The sequence below is a fragment of the Chiloscyllium punctatum genome, chromosome 24, assembly GCF_047496795.1.
Source record: "Chiloscyllium punctatum isolate Juve2018m chromosome 24, sChiPun1.3, whole genome shotgun sequence".
NCBI classification, from domain to species: Eukaryota; Metazoa; Chordata; class Chondrichthyes; order Orectolobiformes; family Hemiscylliidae; genus Chiloscyllium; species Chiloscyllium punctatum.
Genome location: NC_092762.1, coordinates 86,596,499 through 86,616,317, shown reverse-complemented (window position 1 = coordinate 86,616,317; position 19,819 = coordinate 86,596,499). Strand labels below are relative to the sequence as shown.

The 19,819-nt window shown below is 46.0% G+C and overlaps 1 protein-coding gene across 2 annotated transcripts in view; it reads right to left on the bottom strand.

Annotated features, from left to right (window-relative positions):
* Positions 1-2,662: 2,662 nt before the first annotated feature.
* Positions 2,663-19,819, bottom strand: part of ccdc124 (coiled-coil domain containing 124) — a 29,500-nt gene continuing 12,343 nt past the window's right edge. For both annotated transcript variants that reach the window (XM_072594410.1, XM_072594411.1), the window contains exons 2-5: positions 18,133-18,305; positions 8,903-9,092; positions 6,225-6,336; positions 2,663-4,481 (exon numbers count right to left, since the gene is read on the bottom strand). In XM_072594410.1, coding sequence (XP_072450511.1) covers positions 4,280-4,481; positions 6,225-6,336; positions 8,903-9,092; positions 18,133-18,291 — 663 coding nt within the window. In that variant the 5' untranslated portion in view covers positions 18,292-18,305 and the 3' untranslated portion in view covers positions 2,663-4,279. The remainder of the gene's footprint in view (positions 4,482-6,224; positions 6,337-8,902; positions 9,093-18,132; positions 18,306-19,819) is intronic.

Here is a 19,819-nt window from a genome sequence, read left to right as displayed (position 1 = left end):
TTATTCCCAATTCCTCTGCCTCCGTTGCACCTACTCCCAGGATGACCCATTCTACCACAAAAACATACCAGATGGCCTCCTTCTTCAAAGCCCGCAATTTCCCTTCCCACGTGGTCAATGATGCCTTCCAGCGCATCTCATCCACTTCCTGCACCTTCACCCTCGAATCCCACCCCTCCAACCGCAACAAGGATAGAACCCCCGGTCTTCATCTTCCATCCCACCAACCTCCATATACATCGCATCATCCTCCGCCATTTCCGTCACCTACAAACAGATCCCACCACCAGAGATATATTTCCCTTCCCACCCCTATACACTTTCCGTAAAGACCATTCCCTCCATGACTCCCTTGTCAGGTCCACGTCCCCAACAACTCCGCAACCACTCCCCCCCCCCCCCCCCCCTCCCCTGCCACCACAGGAATTGCAAAACCTGTGCCCACACCTCCTCCCTTACCTCCATCCAAGGCCCCAAAAGGAGCCTTCCACATCCATTTAAGTTTCACCTGTACTTTCACACATCATTTACTGTATCCATTGCTCCCGATGTGGTCTCCTCTACACAGGGGAGACTGGGCACTTACTTGCAGAGTGCTTTAGAGAACATCTCCAGGACACCTGCACCAACTAACCCCACCGGCCAATGGCTGAACACTTCAACTCCCCTTCCCACTCTGCCAAGGACATGCAGTTCCTGGGCCTCCTCTATCGCCACTCCCTCACCACCCGACGCCTGGAGAAAGAACATCCCATCTTCTGCCTTGGGACCCTCCAACCCCACGGCATCAATGTGGATTTCATTGGTTTCTTCATTTTCCCTCCCCCACCTTATCCCAGTTCCAACTCGACACTGCCCGCATGACCTATCCTACCTGCCCATTTTCCTTCCTATTCCCTCCACCCTCCTCTCCGACCTATTACCATTAATCCCATCCCCTCCATCTAACTATCTCACTCTCAGCTTCCCTCCTCCCGGCCCCACCCCCCCTCCCATTTATCTCTCCACCCTCTTGGCTCACAGCCCCATTCCTGATAAAGGGCTTTGCCCAAAGGGTCGACTCTCCTGCTCCTTGGATGCTGCCTGACCTGCTGCGCTTTTACAGCAACACACTTCCAACCATTTGTTGATATCACCTGGAGTGAATCGAATTGGCTGAAAGCTGGTATCTCTGACGCTGGGGACCCCTGGAGGAGGCAGAGAAAGATCACTCAGCACTTCTGGCTCAAAACTGCTGTGAAATCTTCATCCTTCTCTTTTGTACCAAGATGCTGGGCCCTTCCATCATTGATGGGGATATCTGTGGAGCTTCCGCTTCCAGTGAATTGTTTAATCATCACTATCATTCACACTGGTTGGGGCAGGACTTAGGCCTGAACTGTTGGTTGTGGGATCGCGTTTTGGTGGCTTCACCATGTTAACACCTCATCTTCAGGCGTGCCTGGTGCTGTTCCTGGCATGCCCTCCTGCACTCTCCATTGAACTAGGGTTGGTCCCCTGGCTTGATGGAAACAGTTGAGTGATGGATATGCTGGTCACCAAGTTACAGATTGCACTGGTGTACATAGAACACAGAAAAGTACAGCACAGAACAGGCCCTTAGGCCTACTATGTTGTGCTGAGGTTTAATCCTAATGCAAAATACGATAACTTAACCTCTGCACCCCTCAGTTCACTGCTATCCATGTGCATGTCCAGCAGTCACTTAAATGTCCCCAATGACTCTATACTGTTGATGGCCCACAGTGCCTCATGGATGCTCAGTCCTGAGTTGCTGGATGTGTTTTAAGTCTGTCCTATTTAGCACGATGACAATGCCACACAACACGTTGGAGGGTATTCTCAATGTGAAGGCATGACTGTGTCTCCACAAGGACAGTACGGCAGTCACTCTTTCCGATACTGTCATGAACAGATGCATCTACAGCTGGCAGGCTGGAAAGGATGAAGTTAAGTATGTTTTCCCTCTTGTTGGTTCCCTCACCACCTACTGCAGACCCAGTCTAGCAGTTATGTCCTCGAGGATCCAATCAGCTTGATCAGTAGTGCTACTTCGGAGCCACTCTCGATGCTAAATGTTGATATTCTCTACGGCGAGTACAGTTTGCACCCTTGCCACTCTCCATGTTTCCTCCTGTTGTTCAAAAGGGGCAGTTATGATTCATCAGCCAAAGGAGGACAGTACGTGGTTTCCTTACTCATGTTTAATGGAAAGCCAACACACTTTGTGGGTTCCAGACTCAATGTGGAGGACTCCCAGGACAACCCCTTCCTGACTGTACCATTGTGCCATCACCTCTGCTGGGTCTATACTGCTATTGGGACAGGACATATCCAGGGATGGGGATGGTGGTATCTGGGATATTGTATCTAACCTAGTCTTGGAGTGTTTGATGGGAACAGTATAGACAGAGCTTTATACTGTATATAAAACCCTGTGCTGAACCTAACCTGGGTGTATTTGAGGGGAGCAATGGGCTCTTGAAACAGGAAGGAGGATTCAAATCTGCTGCAGCAGCATCCTGCTCCTTAACAAATTGACCAAAAAAACCTTCAGATTTTTTTCAGAAGATAGTGATTCAGTTTCATTGATGTCTGTTTTTTTTTAAAGCATCTCTTTATTTAGCACTTGGTTGATGAAATAATCCCACACAAAGAACAATTTGTTCATTTCAGTATTTAATTTCACTTTGGAAATCACACACACCAAATGTTTTCCAAGCTCTCTGCTCTCCCTCACCCAGCCAGACTCGGAGATGCACCATACTCTGGACAAATGCAATCATTTCATTTCTCATAAACCTGTTGCATTCAATTTTGGCCACCCCCGATGATTATGCGTTAGTTCATCACCAACGGGCATTCCACTTACCCCTGCCTGCCATTCGCTGCTTGCCCACTGCATTCTGATCGAGATTTACACCCAATGCCAAAAAAAACGATCCAGGTCCCTTCGAGACCAGCACAGCAAATGAGAGAAAATCTAACGAAGTTAATATAGATTCAGTCAGCCATCACTGGCCTGTTTAGGGACGGGAGGCCAGGAGGCAGGTCAGGGTGACAGTAAAGACCAGCTGAGCCCTTGGGAAAAGTTGGATCAGGTGGGCAACAGTCCTAAGGGACTTGGTGACTTATACCCCACGTACTTTGGCTTGGCCTCACCTAGAATGGGAGAGTTGAAGATCAGCTCCCTCTTGCATCAATAAAGTATCAGCAAAGTAGCAATCATAACGGCAGCCCCTACCTTCTCCCAGACATGACCACTGGTGGCAGATCTCAAAAATATAGATGCCTGCAGGGTCAATATCTAAAATCCTCACCAGGATTCTCGAGAAGGAACTGTAAAAGGGGCTAATTAACCAACATTGCACAAGCTTTATGGGACATTCCCTCACCTGGTACACACTGTAACCAACAGAAGGAAAAGGTGATGGTGCATCTTCTGCCATCAAATAGTTTGTATAAAGGCAAACATCAACAACCAAGAGCCCTGAAAGTCTCATACCAGATAAGCACTGATGTCTAAATCCTCCAACTAGACCTGACTCCCCCATCACTGACCACCCACTGAGCCCCGCCCTCCCCACTTATCAATCACCTGTTGAGCCCTAGAGCAGCCAATGGCAATCACCTCCTGACACAGTCACTCCAACCTCCCAAAACAAATGAAGAAAGAACTACTGTCTCACCCAGGAAAGCCAGGGTCTGCTCAGGTTTGATGTTTAAAATTGGGGAAAAAAAAAACAGGAGCTCATATTGGCAACATAGACCCTGACACAGGTCAGCTACTTTAACCATACCATTTCAAATTGAGCCACTCTCACCCCGCATTAACCAACACCCAAACTCCTCACCTGTTCCCTCTCCCACCCCAACACGTCGCCTCAATGACTAGAGGAGCCAAGTTCAAGAGCAAGTGAGCTCCCAGCTAGGGACTCCTGTATTGTCAATGGAAATGGCACTGGTTTTAAAACCAATGCTGGTGATTGCGGTGAGGGGACTGAGTCATCGGGGTGGGTGAGGGTTGTGTTAAGTGGGTAGGGAGATTTGGCACCTACAAATATACTGTTGAAACTTTGCAGCAAAGAACATCTGGACAGTAAAATGGATGTTTAAAGGAAAGTGCAGCCACTGGGACAGTGATGCAGTTCCTTTTATTTTATGCTATTTGCTTTTTTTTTAAAAAATAAAGAAACCCAATCGATTATCACATTCAAGCCACCAGGTCAATGTTGATGCTTAGGTTCAAGTTCACAAGACAGGCTTCCTCCTGGACTGATTACTTGGTGTTGTAGGCTCCATGCAACTGGTTCATGGGGTTCTCAGGTGATTTCATCCACTCCTTCTTTAGCATCTGCTTGAGCTGTGACAAGCGCATGTTAGGATTCTCCTTTTTCAATCGTGGCAAATTTATCTCTTCATAGGCATTGAAGGCAGCGCGCAATCGTCGCTCAGGGTGATGATCCACACTCTGACCCGTGCTGAAATCACAGCGGTGATGATTAATAATGTATGTGTCCCTCGGAATGCATGAGAATGTCAAAGTGCACGTGTGATCAATAACAAGCATCTGTAAGAGGCATGATATGTACACACAAACTATCAGTGTGCGCTCAAGAGATGTGTGTTGGCACACGTGCGAATTGTCAGTGTGTGAGAGAGGGGTGGATACGATCAGGAGTATGTGTGTGTGTGTGCGCATGTGTGTACACGTGCACTGATTCTTATGTTAGTACATGCACAAAGGTACAAATGTGTTAATGCGTCAGCATGTGTTTGAGTCAATGCTGTGTTGTGTCAGTGTGAGAGAGAGTGCAAGGTTTCTGCTATTAATAAGACACAGCGATATTAGTCAACAGTGTGCTGCTGCAGACTGCCTGGTGCTTGCTGGTCGCTACTTTTACTTCCAATGTGTTAGAAAAGTCAGAGAATAATGAGCACAGAATTGGGAAAACTGGCTACCAATTCCACAATGGAGTCACAGGGAATTACAGGAGGGGGAGGAGAACAATACAAAAGCAAGAAGCTGCATTGAAACTTTATAAAAGATGGGCTGGACCCTATCTGGAGTACTATGTTCAGTTCTCAGCCCCAAACTGAAGGGAGGGTGTTAAGGTGAGGGTGCACTGGAAATTCCCTAGAATGGCATAAAGGCTAAGGACCACCCTTTAGATTACATTACAATGTGGAAACAGGCCCTTCGGCCCAACAAGTCCACACCGACCAGCCGAAGTGCAACCCACCCATACCCCTACATTCACCCCTTACCTAACACTACGGGCAATTTAGCATGGCCAATCCACCCTGACCTGCACATCTTTGGACTGTGGGAGGAAACCGGAGCACCCGGAGGAAACCCACGCAGACACGGGGAGAATGTGCAAACTCCACACAGTCAGTCACCTGAGGCGTGAATTGAACCCAGATCTCTGGCGCTGTGAGGCAGCAGTGCTAACCATTGTGCCACCATGCCACCCAGAGAGACGGCACGGTGGCACAGTGGAGAGACTGGCTATCAGTGACTCTATGCCGGGGTTATTCTCCTCCTCACAGTACAGATGGTTAGGGGAGGATGGCATTGAGGTGTTCAAAATTATGAAGGATTTTGTTAGATTAACTGAGAAACTTTTCCAGTGGTAGGAAGATCAGTAACCAGAGAAGATAGGCTTCTCCTGCATCTTAAAATCTATGGGAGAAATTAGGACAGACAGCAAGTTGTTGTGATAGAGAACATGTTCCCAAAAGATGTGAAAAGAGATGCTTTGGGAGCTTTCAAACAAGAACTGGTCAGTACTTGAAAGGGAAAAAACGAAATCGCAGCATTATAGGAGACAGAACACACAACACTGGCACACAGCTTAACCCTTAATGGGTTAGAATCATTCCTGATAGGGGTCCCTCAGAGGCTAGTCAGAACCCCTGCAACATAGCACACAGATTCACTCACAGTTCCCGAGGAGTGGTCTATTCAGTGCTTTATACAGCTTAAACACAACTTCTCCTCACTTCTATGCTAGTGTCCTGTGGTGGGGAGGTGGGTCTGGGGCAGGGGGAGGTTCATCAAAGAGAATGAGGGAGCCTGCTTCAGACTAACAGCCTTTTAACATCACAGACTTTAGGCTGTTTTTGATCTGTGCTCCGCCCTTATTTACCAGCTCAGGAAGTCTAGGACCAAGAGGGTTATTCCAGATCTGATCAAACAGGGACAGAGTTGCTCCACTTACCTCAGGGCAGCTATAGCATCTTCAATGGTCCTTGCATCCACATCCCCCTCGCTGGGGACAATGCGATTAATATTCTCCTCTAATGGCATGTCTAAATGGCTCATCTGTTTCACTGCAATTTAAAAAAAAAGTTCCAACAATCAGTAATTTTCTTCTTTTCTCCACTGCAGGGATTAATATTGTATAATCGCAGAGAAGGACATCAGAACAGGAGTAGGCCATTCAGCACCTTGAGCCTGTTCCAGTCAATAAGATCATGGCTGATCTGTGACCTTTGATCCAAAATCCTACATACCTTTGTTTATTAAAATATTTCTCTCTCAAATTTAAAGTCAACAACTGATCCAGCATGCACTGCTGTTTGTGAAAGAGAATTCCGAACCTCCACCAGCCATTGTGTACAGAAGTGCTTCCCAACATCCCTCCTGAATTGTCTGGCTCGAATTCTCAAACTACGTCACTAGTTCTAGGATCCCCAACCAGTGGAAACAGTTTATCTACCCTGTCTTTTCTCATTAAGATCTTGAAGACTTTTATCAGGTCACTGTTTAACCTTGTAAATTTAAGGGAAAACAGGCCTAATTTGTACATTTTCTACTCATAACTTAATCCTTAGGTCTGGATTACAAGTTATTGTAATTACAGGTTATTGTTCTTGTAATCTACACTGTACTCCTTCCAAGATCAGTATACCCTTCCTAAGGTGCTGAGATCTGCCCACAGCACAGGGGTCCAGCTAGGATTGTGTATTACTGCATCTCTGTACTCCAGTCCTTTAAACTATTTTTGTCTTTATTCATTCACAGAATGAGGGCGTCGCTGGCTGGGTCAGTATTTATTGCCCATCTCTAATTGTCCAGAGGGCATTAAGAGTCAACCACACAGTTGTGGGTCTGGAGTCACATGTGGGCCAGACCAGGTAAGGATGGCAGTTTCCTTCCCTAAAGGACATTAGTGAACCAGATGGGTTTTTCTGACAATTGACATAGTCATCATTAGACACTTAATTCCAGATTTTCTTTATTGAATTCAAATTTCACTGTCTGCCATGTCAGGATTGAACCCAGACCTTTATCTGGGTCTCCAGATTAATAGTCCAATAGTAATATCACTAGGCTATGTGATGGGGAGCAAATAAAGGTCCATTAGTTTTTTTAAATTATTTTCCGCACCTGTTTGTGACATTTTAAAGATTTATGCTCCTGAACTTCCATGTCACTCTGGACATGACTTGTAGGTATTTTACTTCATACCATCTAGAAAGTACCTGATCCATCCTTTACAGAGATGTTAGCATCGGAGAAATACTGCTGGGCAGGTGCAGCACAGGTTAGAGACAAGATAAAGCCCTTTGTATTTTCCTCAGACCATGTATCTATCCAGGTTGGTCTGTCATTTTCAAAAATATAATGAGGTCAATCAGCCAAGGCATGTCAGGAACTCTATTCAAGTAGTGAGTCTGCAGACAGTCAAAGAAATACAGTGTATCATCAGAAAATGGAGATGGCTTAATAAATCATTTGATATGAAGGAGAAAAATGGTCCCTGGCACTAAGATCCATCAAGTCAGACAGAGGAGCTGTAACTCTCTCTGACAAGTGACCAGATGGAGCTACATGGTACACATTGACTTTTCACCACTAAGATCAGACCTCAAATCTATTCAGACTGAGATCAGCCTTGACAGGAAAGCAGTGAACCCTGCAGCTAAACAACAAACTTACATTGATATATCACTGTCAATGTACCAATGCTTTCAAATGGGTTTCACAGGTGGGTAGTCTATCAGCAAACCAAAGGAGACAGTGGGAACCACGGTGAGGAGAGCCTGAGGATGCAGACACTGGAGATCAGAGTCGAGAGTGTGGCGCTGGAAAAGCACAGCAGGTCAGGCAGCATCCGAGGAGCAGGAGAATTGATGTTTCGTGCATAAGCCCTTCATTCCTAGTGAAGGGTTTATGCCTGAAACATCGACTCTCCTGCTCCTTGAGGAGGAATAATGACCAAAAGCTTGGCTAACAAAGAGGGTAGGGTAGGGTAGAGGGGCAGTGAGTTTTATTTGTAAGGGAGGAATTCCAGAGCATCAGTAAAGGAAGCTGGAGTAGAACGGATGGCAGGTATGCTGGCATTTGGTTGTATCACTGGAGAAATAATCCCAAACCCCAGGCCCAATATCCTGGGGACCTGGAATGAATCCCAATGGGATAGATGTTGATTTTAAAAGAAAAATAAATCTGGAATTAAAAACTAGCCCAATTGTGACCACCCAACCATCATCAATTTATTGTTAAAAACCCATCTGATTTAAGAGAAGGAACACTGCTGTCCTTAGCTGTTCTGGTCTGCTCTAATGTGACTCCAGACCCACGGCAACGTGGCTAACCCTTTGGGGCAATTAGGGATGGGCAGTAAATGCTGGCCTAGTCAGTAATGCTGAATTCCCATGAATCCATACAAACAAAATGGGATTGTGTGCAAGCATGTGGATTTGTGGGCAGGTTGTAGAGATAGGGGAGGTTAGGAAGCAGGAGATGATAAAATTGTAAAGTTAATTTCAAAACATGAAAGAGCCATTTGTGGACCAGGAGGAGCTTAAATTGATGACACCAGACCCAGGAAAGGGGTTGCCAAATCCACTGCTGAGCGTATAACAGCTACTCCAGACACCACTGTGATACCTTTTCCTTCCTCTGTGTTTTGCCCCACATTGTCCTTTTTAAGGGTCTCCTCAATCTGAGCCCGGGTTATCTTGGGCGCTGTGACTGGTTTCGAGGGTTTTGTTTTCATACTGCTCCCTTCCTCCTCGAGCAGTCGCTGGATCTCTTTCTTGCGCTCTAGCTGCTCCACCCGCTTCTTCTCCTTTTCCATCTGTAACCAAAGGCCAAGGGGAGAAAAGGTGAAGATGCCATTTGGTCAGCAAGAGGAAGGACAGCAATGAAACAGAGGTCAACACACATGGGAATGCTCATTTGAACCCACTGGATAGGAACAATACAGACACATGTAAAAGGAAAAGCTGAAGGATATAGGAATTAGAAGCAGTCTCCTCCAACCTGCTCTGCCATTCAATAAAATCAATGGGGGATCCAAGTAATTTACACTCTCACCTACCTACAATAGACCTTAACACTCTTGCTTGTCAATAATAAACAACCTTTGCCTTAAATATATTCCAAGATTCTGGAACTCATTTCCTGAAGGAAACAAAAACTCACAATCCTGAGAGAGAATAAATCTCCTTATTTCTATCTTAAATGGATCTCCCCTTATTTTGAAAGTGTGATCCCACAAGAGTTTCCACAAAGTGGAAACATCTTTTCCTCATCTACCCTGTCAAGGCCCCTCAGATCTTAAATGTTTCAATTACTCTTCTAAACTCAAGTGGATACAAGCCTACTCTATCAACTAATCCTCAAAAAACAAACTTCGCAATCCAGTATTAGTCGATAAGTGTGGCGCTGGTAAAAGCACAGCAGGTCAGGAAGGAGCAGGAGAGTAGACGTTACGGTCATAATAGTCTCGTAAACCTTCTCTAAACTGCTTTCGTTACATTTATAATTTTCTTTAAATTAGCAGACCAATACTTCTAATAGGTTCTCGCCAGTACCCTGTATAACTGAAGCATAACATCCTTCCTTTTGCACTTGGTTCTCCTCACAATAAACAATCACATTAGCTTTCAGGATTACTTGATCGTTTGCAAATCACATGCAAGGATATCCAGATCCTTCTGCATCTGAGAGCTCTACAATGCTCACTATTTTGATAATATGCTTCAGTTTTATTTTCCCTTCCAAATAGGCAATAAGACACTTTTCCTAAAGTATACTCAATTTTCCACATCTTTGCCCATTCACTTTACTTATCAATGTCCCTTTATAGCCTCCTCATACTCACGTCACAATTTACTTTCCTATCTTTGTCTCATCAGCGAACTTAGCTACTATACCTTGGGGTGGCATGGTGACTCAATGGCTCGCACTGCTGCCTCACAGCACCAGGGACCCAGGTTTGATTCCAGTCTCGGGTAACTGTCTGTGTGGAGTTTGTATATTCTCCTTGTGTCTGTGTGGTGCTCCGGTTTCCTCCCACAATCCAAAGATGTGCAGGTTAGGTGAATTGGCCATGCTAAATTGCCCATAGTAGTCAGGGATGTGTAGATTAGGTGCATTAGTCAGGGATAAATAGAGGGTAGGGGAAATCAGCGTGGACTTGTTGGGCTGAAGGGCCTGTTTCCACACTGTAGGGATTCTATGAAATGTTAGTCCTGCTATCACAGGAATCAATTGGGTAAACCTTCGCAACACTAACTCTATAGTAAGAACGTTCTTCCTCAGACCTTCAGTTCTTGTATCCATTTTTATATAAACTGTAAAAGGAGGAGGCCCCAGCACTGACCCCTGTGGCACATCATTCATTATATCTTGCCAAACAGACAATGACTCTTGTATACCTCGTCCTAGTTTCCTATCAGCCAGCAAACCTTCTACCCCTATCAATGTTACACCCATACAATGAGCCTTCATTTTCTACAATAATCTTTGATGTTGCAACTTATCATATTCCTTCTATAAATCCACGTATAGTACATACACTGGTTTCCTAACAGATACCATGAATTTCAGAAAGAAAACAATTCAAAAGCAATCATTGATCATTTAAATGAGTTATAGGAAGGACCAGGGTCCAGCAGCACGGTGGCACAGTGGTTAGCACTGCTGCCTCACAGCGCCAGAGACCTGGGTTCAATTCCCGCCTCAGGTGATTCTCTGTGTGGAGTTTGCACATTCTCCCCTTGTCTGCGTGGGTTTGCTCCGGTTTCCTCTCGCATTCCAAAAATGTGTAGGTCAGCTGAATTGGCCATGCTAAATTGCCCGTAGTGTTGGATGAATGGGTAAGTGTAGGGGAATGGGTCTGGGTGGGTTGCGCTTCGGTGGATCGGTGTGGACTTGTTGGGCCAAAGGGCCTGTTCTCACACTGTGAGCAATCCAAAAAAAACCTTTTTTTGCCATTTCAGAAACAGAGCAGAACCAGAGCAGAACCAGAGAGAGAAAAAACATGACTTGAAGCCCAGCCCACAAGGAAGGGAATGGGGGTCGGGGCCAAGCTGAGGGGTTGGACTTAACTAAATCTGATCTTGGTAGCCCTCTAACAGGACACACACACCCAGGAGGGGGACAGCACAGGGTTAGAGACGCAGAATAAAGCTCTCTCAAGCTCTTTTAAAATACAAATAAAGCTCCCTCAACACTATTCCCAACGGATACTCCAAGGAGAGGTACAGCACAGGGTTAGAGGTTTGTGAAAGATCAATGTCCAGCTCACCCAGTCCTTCCAATACTCTCTCTAGAATACTTACCCACTCTCTTCATGATGCCCTCGATCCAACTTCTCAGAATTTAACTTGACTCGAGAGGCAGCGCGCCCATCACTGAGATGGAAGAGTGTGTGTTCAGAGCCAATCCAGTGACAGTGGATCTGATCATCAGAGTTGACACTCCCATTGTAGTACTGAGGAGTGCTGCACTGTCAGAGGTGCTGTCTGCCAGGAGAAAAGTTAAGCTGAAGTTCCACCTGCCCTCTCAGACGGATGTAAAAGATTCCATGGTCACTATTGCAAAAAAAAACAGCTCGAGGCAAGGGGTCATCTGTGGTGCTCTGGAGCCAATATTTATCTGAACTAACACTGTTAAAACAGATTGTTATCATATTGGGCATGGGATCTTGCTGTGCACAATTTAACTGTTGTATTTTGTACATTACAACAGTGATTACAATTCAGAAAAGTACGCAGCTTTTTGTAATGCACTGTTGCAACATGGAGGTTGCCCACGACAGGGTAAAATGTAAATCTTTCTTTTAATTAGCTCTGGATATTTGAAGGATGAATTTTAACTCAATGGGTTGTGGACACAGCAAGCAGAGAAGTGGTGCCCAAGGATGGGTTAGCAATTCTAGGAAGGCAGAGTGCCCAGTCTGGGTTAAATTGCAGCTTTTTAATTTGGTGAAGCGGAAAGATGGTGAGAGAGGGTTTGTTGGAATCTGCATTTTATATTCATGAAGGCGAGGATCAATTGCACAAAAGGTTGGATGTAACACGAGACTGCTCTCTTGGATTCACCACTTCTTACAACCCAAGGCTCTGGAGTGATTAAGGAAAAGCACTGCTCAAAACTCATTAGTATAACAAGGAGCAGAAAGGGGTAGCTTCCTGAAAAATTCAACAGCGACACAGTTAAAGAATCAGCACTCAGTACTTAGTGGAACATGGAGACAGCTTGTTGTGGCTGAGCTTTGTGACCGAGTTACTCTCCTCTGTTCTTCAATTCCAGCCCAAGAGAGAGAGAGAGATAGAATGCATCTCCTTCTCTGCTGACTGGATCAGACCTGCATTAACCTTGAACCCGATCTCTCTAACAAGAGCTGCAATCCTAAAGTGAATGCAGTTACTGCAGGGGCAAGTCTGACCAATGAGTGTGGAGTGGGGAAGCATTTAATTCTGATGTGTTTGGCGGGGCGTTGTGGACAGAAGGGAAAGTTGGTGGTGGTGGGGGAGGTGGGGGGTAGGGGAATGGACAGAAGGGGGTGTTTGGCAGGGGGAAAATGGACAGAAGGGGGAAATCAGCCTGTATTCTTGCTGTTGACCCTTGACCAGAGACCAAAGAATATTACAGCACAGGAACAGGCCCTTCGGCCCTCCAAGCCTGCACCAATCCAGGTCTTCTATTTAAGCCTGTCACCTATTTTCTAAGGATATGTATCCCTCTGGTCCCTGCCCATTCATGTATCTGTCTAGACACATCTTAAATGATGCTATCGTGCCCACCTCTACCACCTCCGCTGGCAACTCATTCCAGGCACCCACCACCCTCTGTGTAGAGAATTTTCTACACACATCTCCCTTAAACTTCCCCCCCCTCATCTTGAACTCATAACTCCTGGGTTAGAGAAAGGGGAAAAGTCGACCAGTAAGCTCTGCATGTCAGACGTTCCCTCAACTAAATATTCCCAACCTCACCCTCTGCTTCAAAATGAACACGACGTCCCCTCCCAAATCTGCGTCCATCTTTAGATCTTTGTCACTGCCGTGGTATCAAAATCACAAAATTGTGCAATTGTTACAAAGGTTAATGTTCCCTCACTGTTCCTTCTTAACCTGCCTGTGGCCCAATGACTACATCGTCGTCCTCCAATCGCTCTCCACAGTCAGCCAGGCTGCCCTCATCCGATTCCCATTCCTACCCAATCAGCAGCAGCAATTGCTAATCTTCCTGCTCCTGTACCATTAGCTCTTGATTAACCCTTGGTCCCCTCTTCTTTCTCACCCACTTGTTGCCCTATAACACCACCAGCCAAAGGCACAGTGCTGAGGAGACACAGCTTTACCTATTGTTCATCCACGGGTAGTGGATGCTGCTGGCTCACCCAGCATTTATTTCACATCTCTAAGTGCCCTGGAGGTTATAGTGGTGAGCTGCCTTCTTGAACCCCTTCAGGCCTTGGGATGTAGGTAAACCCAAAATCCTGTTAGGGAGGGAATGCCAGGATTTTGTCCCAGCCACAGACAAGTAAATTTTGACATTGTTCTCCAAGATGAAGAAGCTTTGAGCATAAGCCCTTCATTAGCAATGAGGCTTGTGGGTTGGGGCTAAGAGATCAATGAGAGGTGTGATGGGGTTGGGGGGAGCTAGGTGGGAAAGCAATAGATGGATGAAGGGGTGAGGGAGAAGGTGATAGGTCAGAGGGGCGAAGTGATGGACAGGTCCGGAGGGCGGTGCCGAGTTGGACGCTTGGGACTGGGATAATGTGGGGGGAGGGGAAATGAGGAAGCTGTTGAAATCCACATTTATCTAATGTCGTTGCAGGGTCTGAAGGTGGAATATGAGGCATTCCTCCTCCAGGTGTTAGGTGGTGACAGTTTGGCGGTGGAGGAGGCTCAGGACCTGCATGTCCTTGATGGAGTGGGAGGGAGAGTTGAAGTGTTCAGCCACAGGGCGGTGTGGTAATTGGTCGGGGTGACCCAGAGATATTCTGCGACATGCTTATGCCCGAAATGTCAATTCTCCTGCTGCTTGGATGCTGTCTGACCTGCTGTGCTTTTCCAGCACTACACTCTCGATCCTGATGTTCCTATGATCTGCAGCCCTTGTCCTTCTAGATGGTTGAGGCTGTAGGTTTGGAAGTTGCTTTCTAAGGATCCCTGATGAGTTACTGCAGTGGATCTTGTAGTTAGACACACAGTGATAGCAGTGTGTACTATGTGAATGAAGTGAATGTTGAAGGTGGTGGATATGGTGCCAATCCAGTGGCTGTTTTGCCCTGGATTATGTTGAACGTCTTGAGTCATGGGAGCTGCACTCATCCAGGGAAGTGGGAAGTATTCCATCTTATATCCTGTAGATGGTGGACAAGCTTCAGAGAGACTGGAATTAAGTTACTCAACATGGATTCTTAGCCTCTGACCAGTTTTTATAGCCACAATAATTATACGTCTCGTCCAATTCAGCTTCTAGTCAATGATACCTCCAGGATATTAATAGTGAATGATTCAGCATTGGTTATGCCATTGAACATCACAAAATAGGAGGCAGCCATTCGGCCCTCTGAGCCTGCTACATAATACAATATAATCATAGCTGATCAGCCAATTCTGTCCAGTGTCCACTTTCTCCCCAAATCCTTTGATCACTTTGGCCTGAAGCACTATATCTACATCTTTCTTGAAAGTCTTCAATGTTTCGGCTTCAGTAGTTTCCAGTGACAGGCTTACCCCTCTCTCTGGGTGAAGAAGTTCTCTTCAGCTCTGTTCTAAAACCCCTTATCCTTAGACTGTGACCCATGTTTCTGGACTCCTTAGTCATTGAGAATGTCTTTCTAGTGTTTACCCAGAATCGGGCTATTAGAATTTTATACGTTGTTTTGATGAGACTCCCCCCTCATTTTTCTAAATTCTAGTGAAGAGAGTCCTAACCAATCCAGTCTCTGACTGTACCTCAGTCACACCATCCCAGGAATCAGTCTGGTAGACCTTCTTTGCAGACCCCCCATAACCAGATCATCCTTCCTCAGATAAGGAGACCTGAAATTGGGCAAAATACTCCGAGAGTGGTCTTACCAATATCCTGTACAGTTGCAGCAAGACATCCCTGCTCCTATACTCGAGTCCTCTCACTATGAAGGCCAATATCCCATTTGACTTCTTCACCAACTGCATGCAGAAGGTGATGGTAGGATCTTCTCTTGTAGGACATGATCATTGCCTTGCACTGGTGTGGCACAAATGTTACTTGTCACCCAGAACCTTGTCTTGCTGAAAAGGTACGTGGATTCTCCCTCAACATGTACTCAGCTTTTTCTCACCATCATCTCTCTCAACTGGGCAACAGTTTTATCTGACATCCATCCATTACTGGAAAGATAAAAACAACTGTTTTTGGTTCCTCAATCTCTTCCCTAGTTATGAATCCTAGCCCTCTCCCAGTAACTGGCTAAGATCAAGTATGTGTGTGTGTGTGTGTGTGTGTGTCTCTCTCTCTCTCTCTGTGGTTAGCACTGCTGCCTCACAGCACCAGGGATCTGGGGTCAATCCCAACCTTGAGTGACTAACTGTGTACATTTTGCATATTCTCCCTATATCCATATGGGTTTCGCTCCACAGTCCAAAGATGTGCAGGTTAAGCAGATTGGCCATACTAAATTGTCTGTTATATCCCAGGGTGTGCAGGCTAGATAGATTAGCCATGGATAATGCGGGGATAGGGTAGGGTAGGGAGGGTGCATCTGGGTGGAATGCTCTTCGGAGAGTCAATGTTTAAGGAGGTAGATAATAGCTCTTGTGGCTAGAGGGATACAGGGAATGGTAGGAATAGGGTATGAGCTCAAAGGTCAGCCATGATGATACTGAATGGCACAGCAGGCTCAAGGGGCTGAATGGGCAACCCTGATCCTACTGTCTCTGTTTTTATTACATTAAAGGCTACGTGCAAATACAAGTTGTTCTGGATCACTATCTTTCGTTAGAGACAGAGAAAGAGAAGAGACAGAGAAAGAGAAGAAACAGAGAGGGGGGGACCGAAACAGAGAGATGGGGGGGGACCGAAACAGAGAGATGGGGGGGGACCGAAACAGAGAGATGGGGGGGGACCGAAACAGAGAGATGGGGGGGGACCGAAACAGAGAGATGGGGGGGGACCGAAACAGAGAGATGGGGGGGGACCGAAACAGAGAGATGGGGGGGGACCGAAACAGAGAGATGGGGGGGGGACCGAAACAGAGAGATGGGGGGGGACCGAAACAGAGAGATGGGGGGGGGACCGAAACAGGGAGAGGGACACACAGAGGGAGAGGGACACACAGAGGGAGAGGGACACACAGAGGGAGAGGGACACACAGAGGGAGAGGGACACACAGAGGGAGAGGGACACACAGAGGGAGAGGGACACACAGAGGGAGAGGGACACACAGAGGGAGAGGGACACAGAGACAGATAGAGCTGCAGAAGAATTCTTCCACAAATTCAGGACATAGGTTTAATAATTTGGGAAAAAGGGCTTTGGCAGCAATAACTGGAGCAGTTCTGCCACTCTGTGGCAATGGTCTACAACTGCAAATACACACAATCCAATAGCTCCAAACTGGCTTTTCTAAACAGTCCCTACCTACCAGTGTTTCCGATACACTGCCTCGTGGGTGTGCATACACCACAGGGAGACGGTGCCAAAAATACACAGCAGCTGACATGAAAGGATTTACATTTATAAACAGGAGGAATTTTCACATTCGCAGGATGTGTCAAAGTAGTTTGCAGCCAAAAACCTTTTTTTAAACAAAGTCCAGTCGCTTTAACCCAAAATAATAATTATAATCAAATTATACACAGCCAAGATCCCACAGCAGAATATGATTGAATGCTTTTGTATCTCTGGTTGTGAAATAAATATTGATCCAAGGATGTAGAGGAACACCTCTCCTCTACCTGGAAATACTGTGTAATACCTTTTCGCTCTATCCAAGAGTGTAGATGGGGCTTCAATTCAATGTCTCATCTGAAAGGTAGCACCTCCAACAGTGTGACACTTGCCTCATATCTCTAGGTGTTCTCAGATGTTTGATGTAATTGGCATAGAGAGACCTTTACTTTCAGTTTAAAAGAGTAGAGAGTGTGTTACTCTGTATTTAACCTCATGTTGTCCCTGTCCTGGGAGTGTCCGATGGGGACAGTATCAAGAGAGCTTTACTTTGTTAAAAGAATAGAGGAAACTTTACGCTTGCTAACTCTGTGCTGTCCATATCCTGGGAGTGACTAATGGAGACAGTGTAGAAGAGGCTTTACTCTATATCTAACCTGTATGTATCTGTCCTGGGAGTGATTTATGGGGTCAGCGTAGTTTGTGACTTTACTTCAAAGAATAGTGGGATCTTAACTCTGTATCTAAACCCTGTGCTGCCCCTGTCCAATGGAAAGTGTAGAGAGAACTTTATTCTATAGCTATCTCTGTGCAGTCCTTGTCCTGAAGTGTTTGATGTGGACAGTGAAGGCAGCGCTTCACTCTAACTCCGCGCTGTCCCTGTCTGGGAACGTCTGATGGGAACGATGCTGAGGTGGCTTTACTTTCAGATTAAAATAGTAAAGGCCCATTTGCCGTGCAAGGTACCTTTTATTTTTTTGTTTAAAAGAGTAGAGGATGCTCTAATCTGTATCTAACTCTATGCTGTCCCTGTCCTGGGAGTGCTTAAGGGAGACAGTAATGCAAAGGGTGAAATCATTTAACTAAGCACAGACTGTAAACTGGCCTCTTACTCAGCAGTGTAAAGCGCGCGCGCGTGTGTGTGCGTGTGCGCGCGCGCACTCAGCCTGGAACAAAGACACAGTGTGAGAGCAGAAAAGGGCTCAGATGAAGTAACACACCTTCCGCTGCTCCTTCCTTGCCACGTGTTTGTCGTCATCTCTCCAGTAGGCGTCTTCGAGCTCCTGTTGTCGCTTGGCGTCTGCTGCTGCCTTCTGCTCTGCTTTCCGAGCCCTGGCAGCTGCTGATTTACTGTTTTCTCCCTGAAACTTCTTGGGCATCCCTCCGCTGCCACCTGCCAGAAGAAAGGGCACAGATTTCAGAGACACTCTGGGGAAGGGGAGAAGGTGGGGTTGGCCTTGAGTTGTGGAGGACAGTCAGACACAGGCACGCAGTCCCACAATAACTGACCAATGCAGTCAGACACAATCAGTAGCAATCTGATAAAAAAAAGACTTCATATTGTCTTTCCTTGACCACCAGAACCTTCAAAGCACCTTCAAAGTCAATGAAGTACTTTTGAATTATCGTGACTATTGCTGTGTAGGAACCGTAAATAATTGAGGCAAAAGTGAGGACTGCAGATGCTGGAAACCAGAGTTTAGATCAGCGTGGTGCTGGAAAAGCACAGCAGGTCAGGCAGCATCCGAGGAGCAAGAAAATCAACGTTTCAGGCAAAAGCCCTTCATCAGGAATGGAGGCTCCATTCCTGATGAAGAGCTTTTGCCTGAAACGTTGATTTTCCTGCTCCTCGGATGCTGCCTGACCTGCTGTGCTTTTCCAGCACCACTCTGATCTAAAATCATAAATAATGTGCATAGCTAGCTCCCACAAGTAGCCCACTTGGTAATGTTCAAATAGTCAGATTGGGGGAATCTGAATGAAGGATAAATAACAGCCACGACACACGGAAGAATGCATTCGGAAGAAAAGTCACACTGGACTCAAAACGTTAACTCTGTTTCTCCAGCACTTTCTGTCTTTGTTTCAGATTTCCAGCATTCACAGTATTTTGCATTTATTACTGGAAGAAATTCCCTGTTTGCCTTCAAAGTAGAGATCGTTTACTTCCAGTGGAGAGGGGAAACAGAGATTCAGTTTTAACTGAAGGCTAGTGCCTTCCTCAGTACAGCCTTAAAAAGTGTCAACATCAGATGCTGTGGTTCACTCATGGAGTGACTCAATAGAAAAATGTTGGAAATGGTTTTCTTACAATGCAACGCCCATACAAAACAAACCCAGAGATTAGATCAAGTGAGGGAATAGATTAAGTTCATGTTGGGTATTGATATGGGCGGCATGGTGACTCAGTGGTTAGCACTGCTGCCTCACAACGCCAGAGACCCAGTTTCGATCCCACCCCCTAGTGAATGTTTGTGTGAAGTTTACATATTCTCCCTGTGTCTGTGTGGGTTGCCTCCAGGTACTCTGGTTTCCTCCCACAGTCCAGAGACAAGCAGGCTAGGTGGATTAGCCATGGGAAATGCAGGGTTACAGGGAAGGGGTGGGGGTCATGGGGCTGGGTGGACGATTCTTCAGAGGGTCAGTATGGACTTGATGGGCCAAAACGTCTGCTTCCACATTAAAGGAATGATATGATTCTATTGTACGAAACATTTGGATGGTTACAGAGGAGTTGCAGTACAATGTCACCAGGAACATGGGACTTCAATGATTTGGAGAGACTGGAGTAGCTGGAATTATTCTCCCTAGAGCAGAAAAGTTTAACTGGAACTTTAATAGAGATTTTCAAAAGCAGGAGGTTTTTAAAGAGCAAGTGGATTGACAGTTAATGAGGAAATAGGGCAA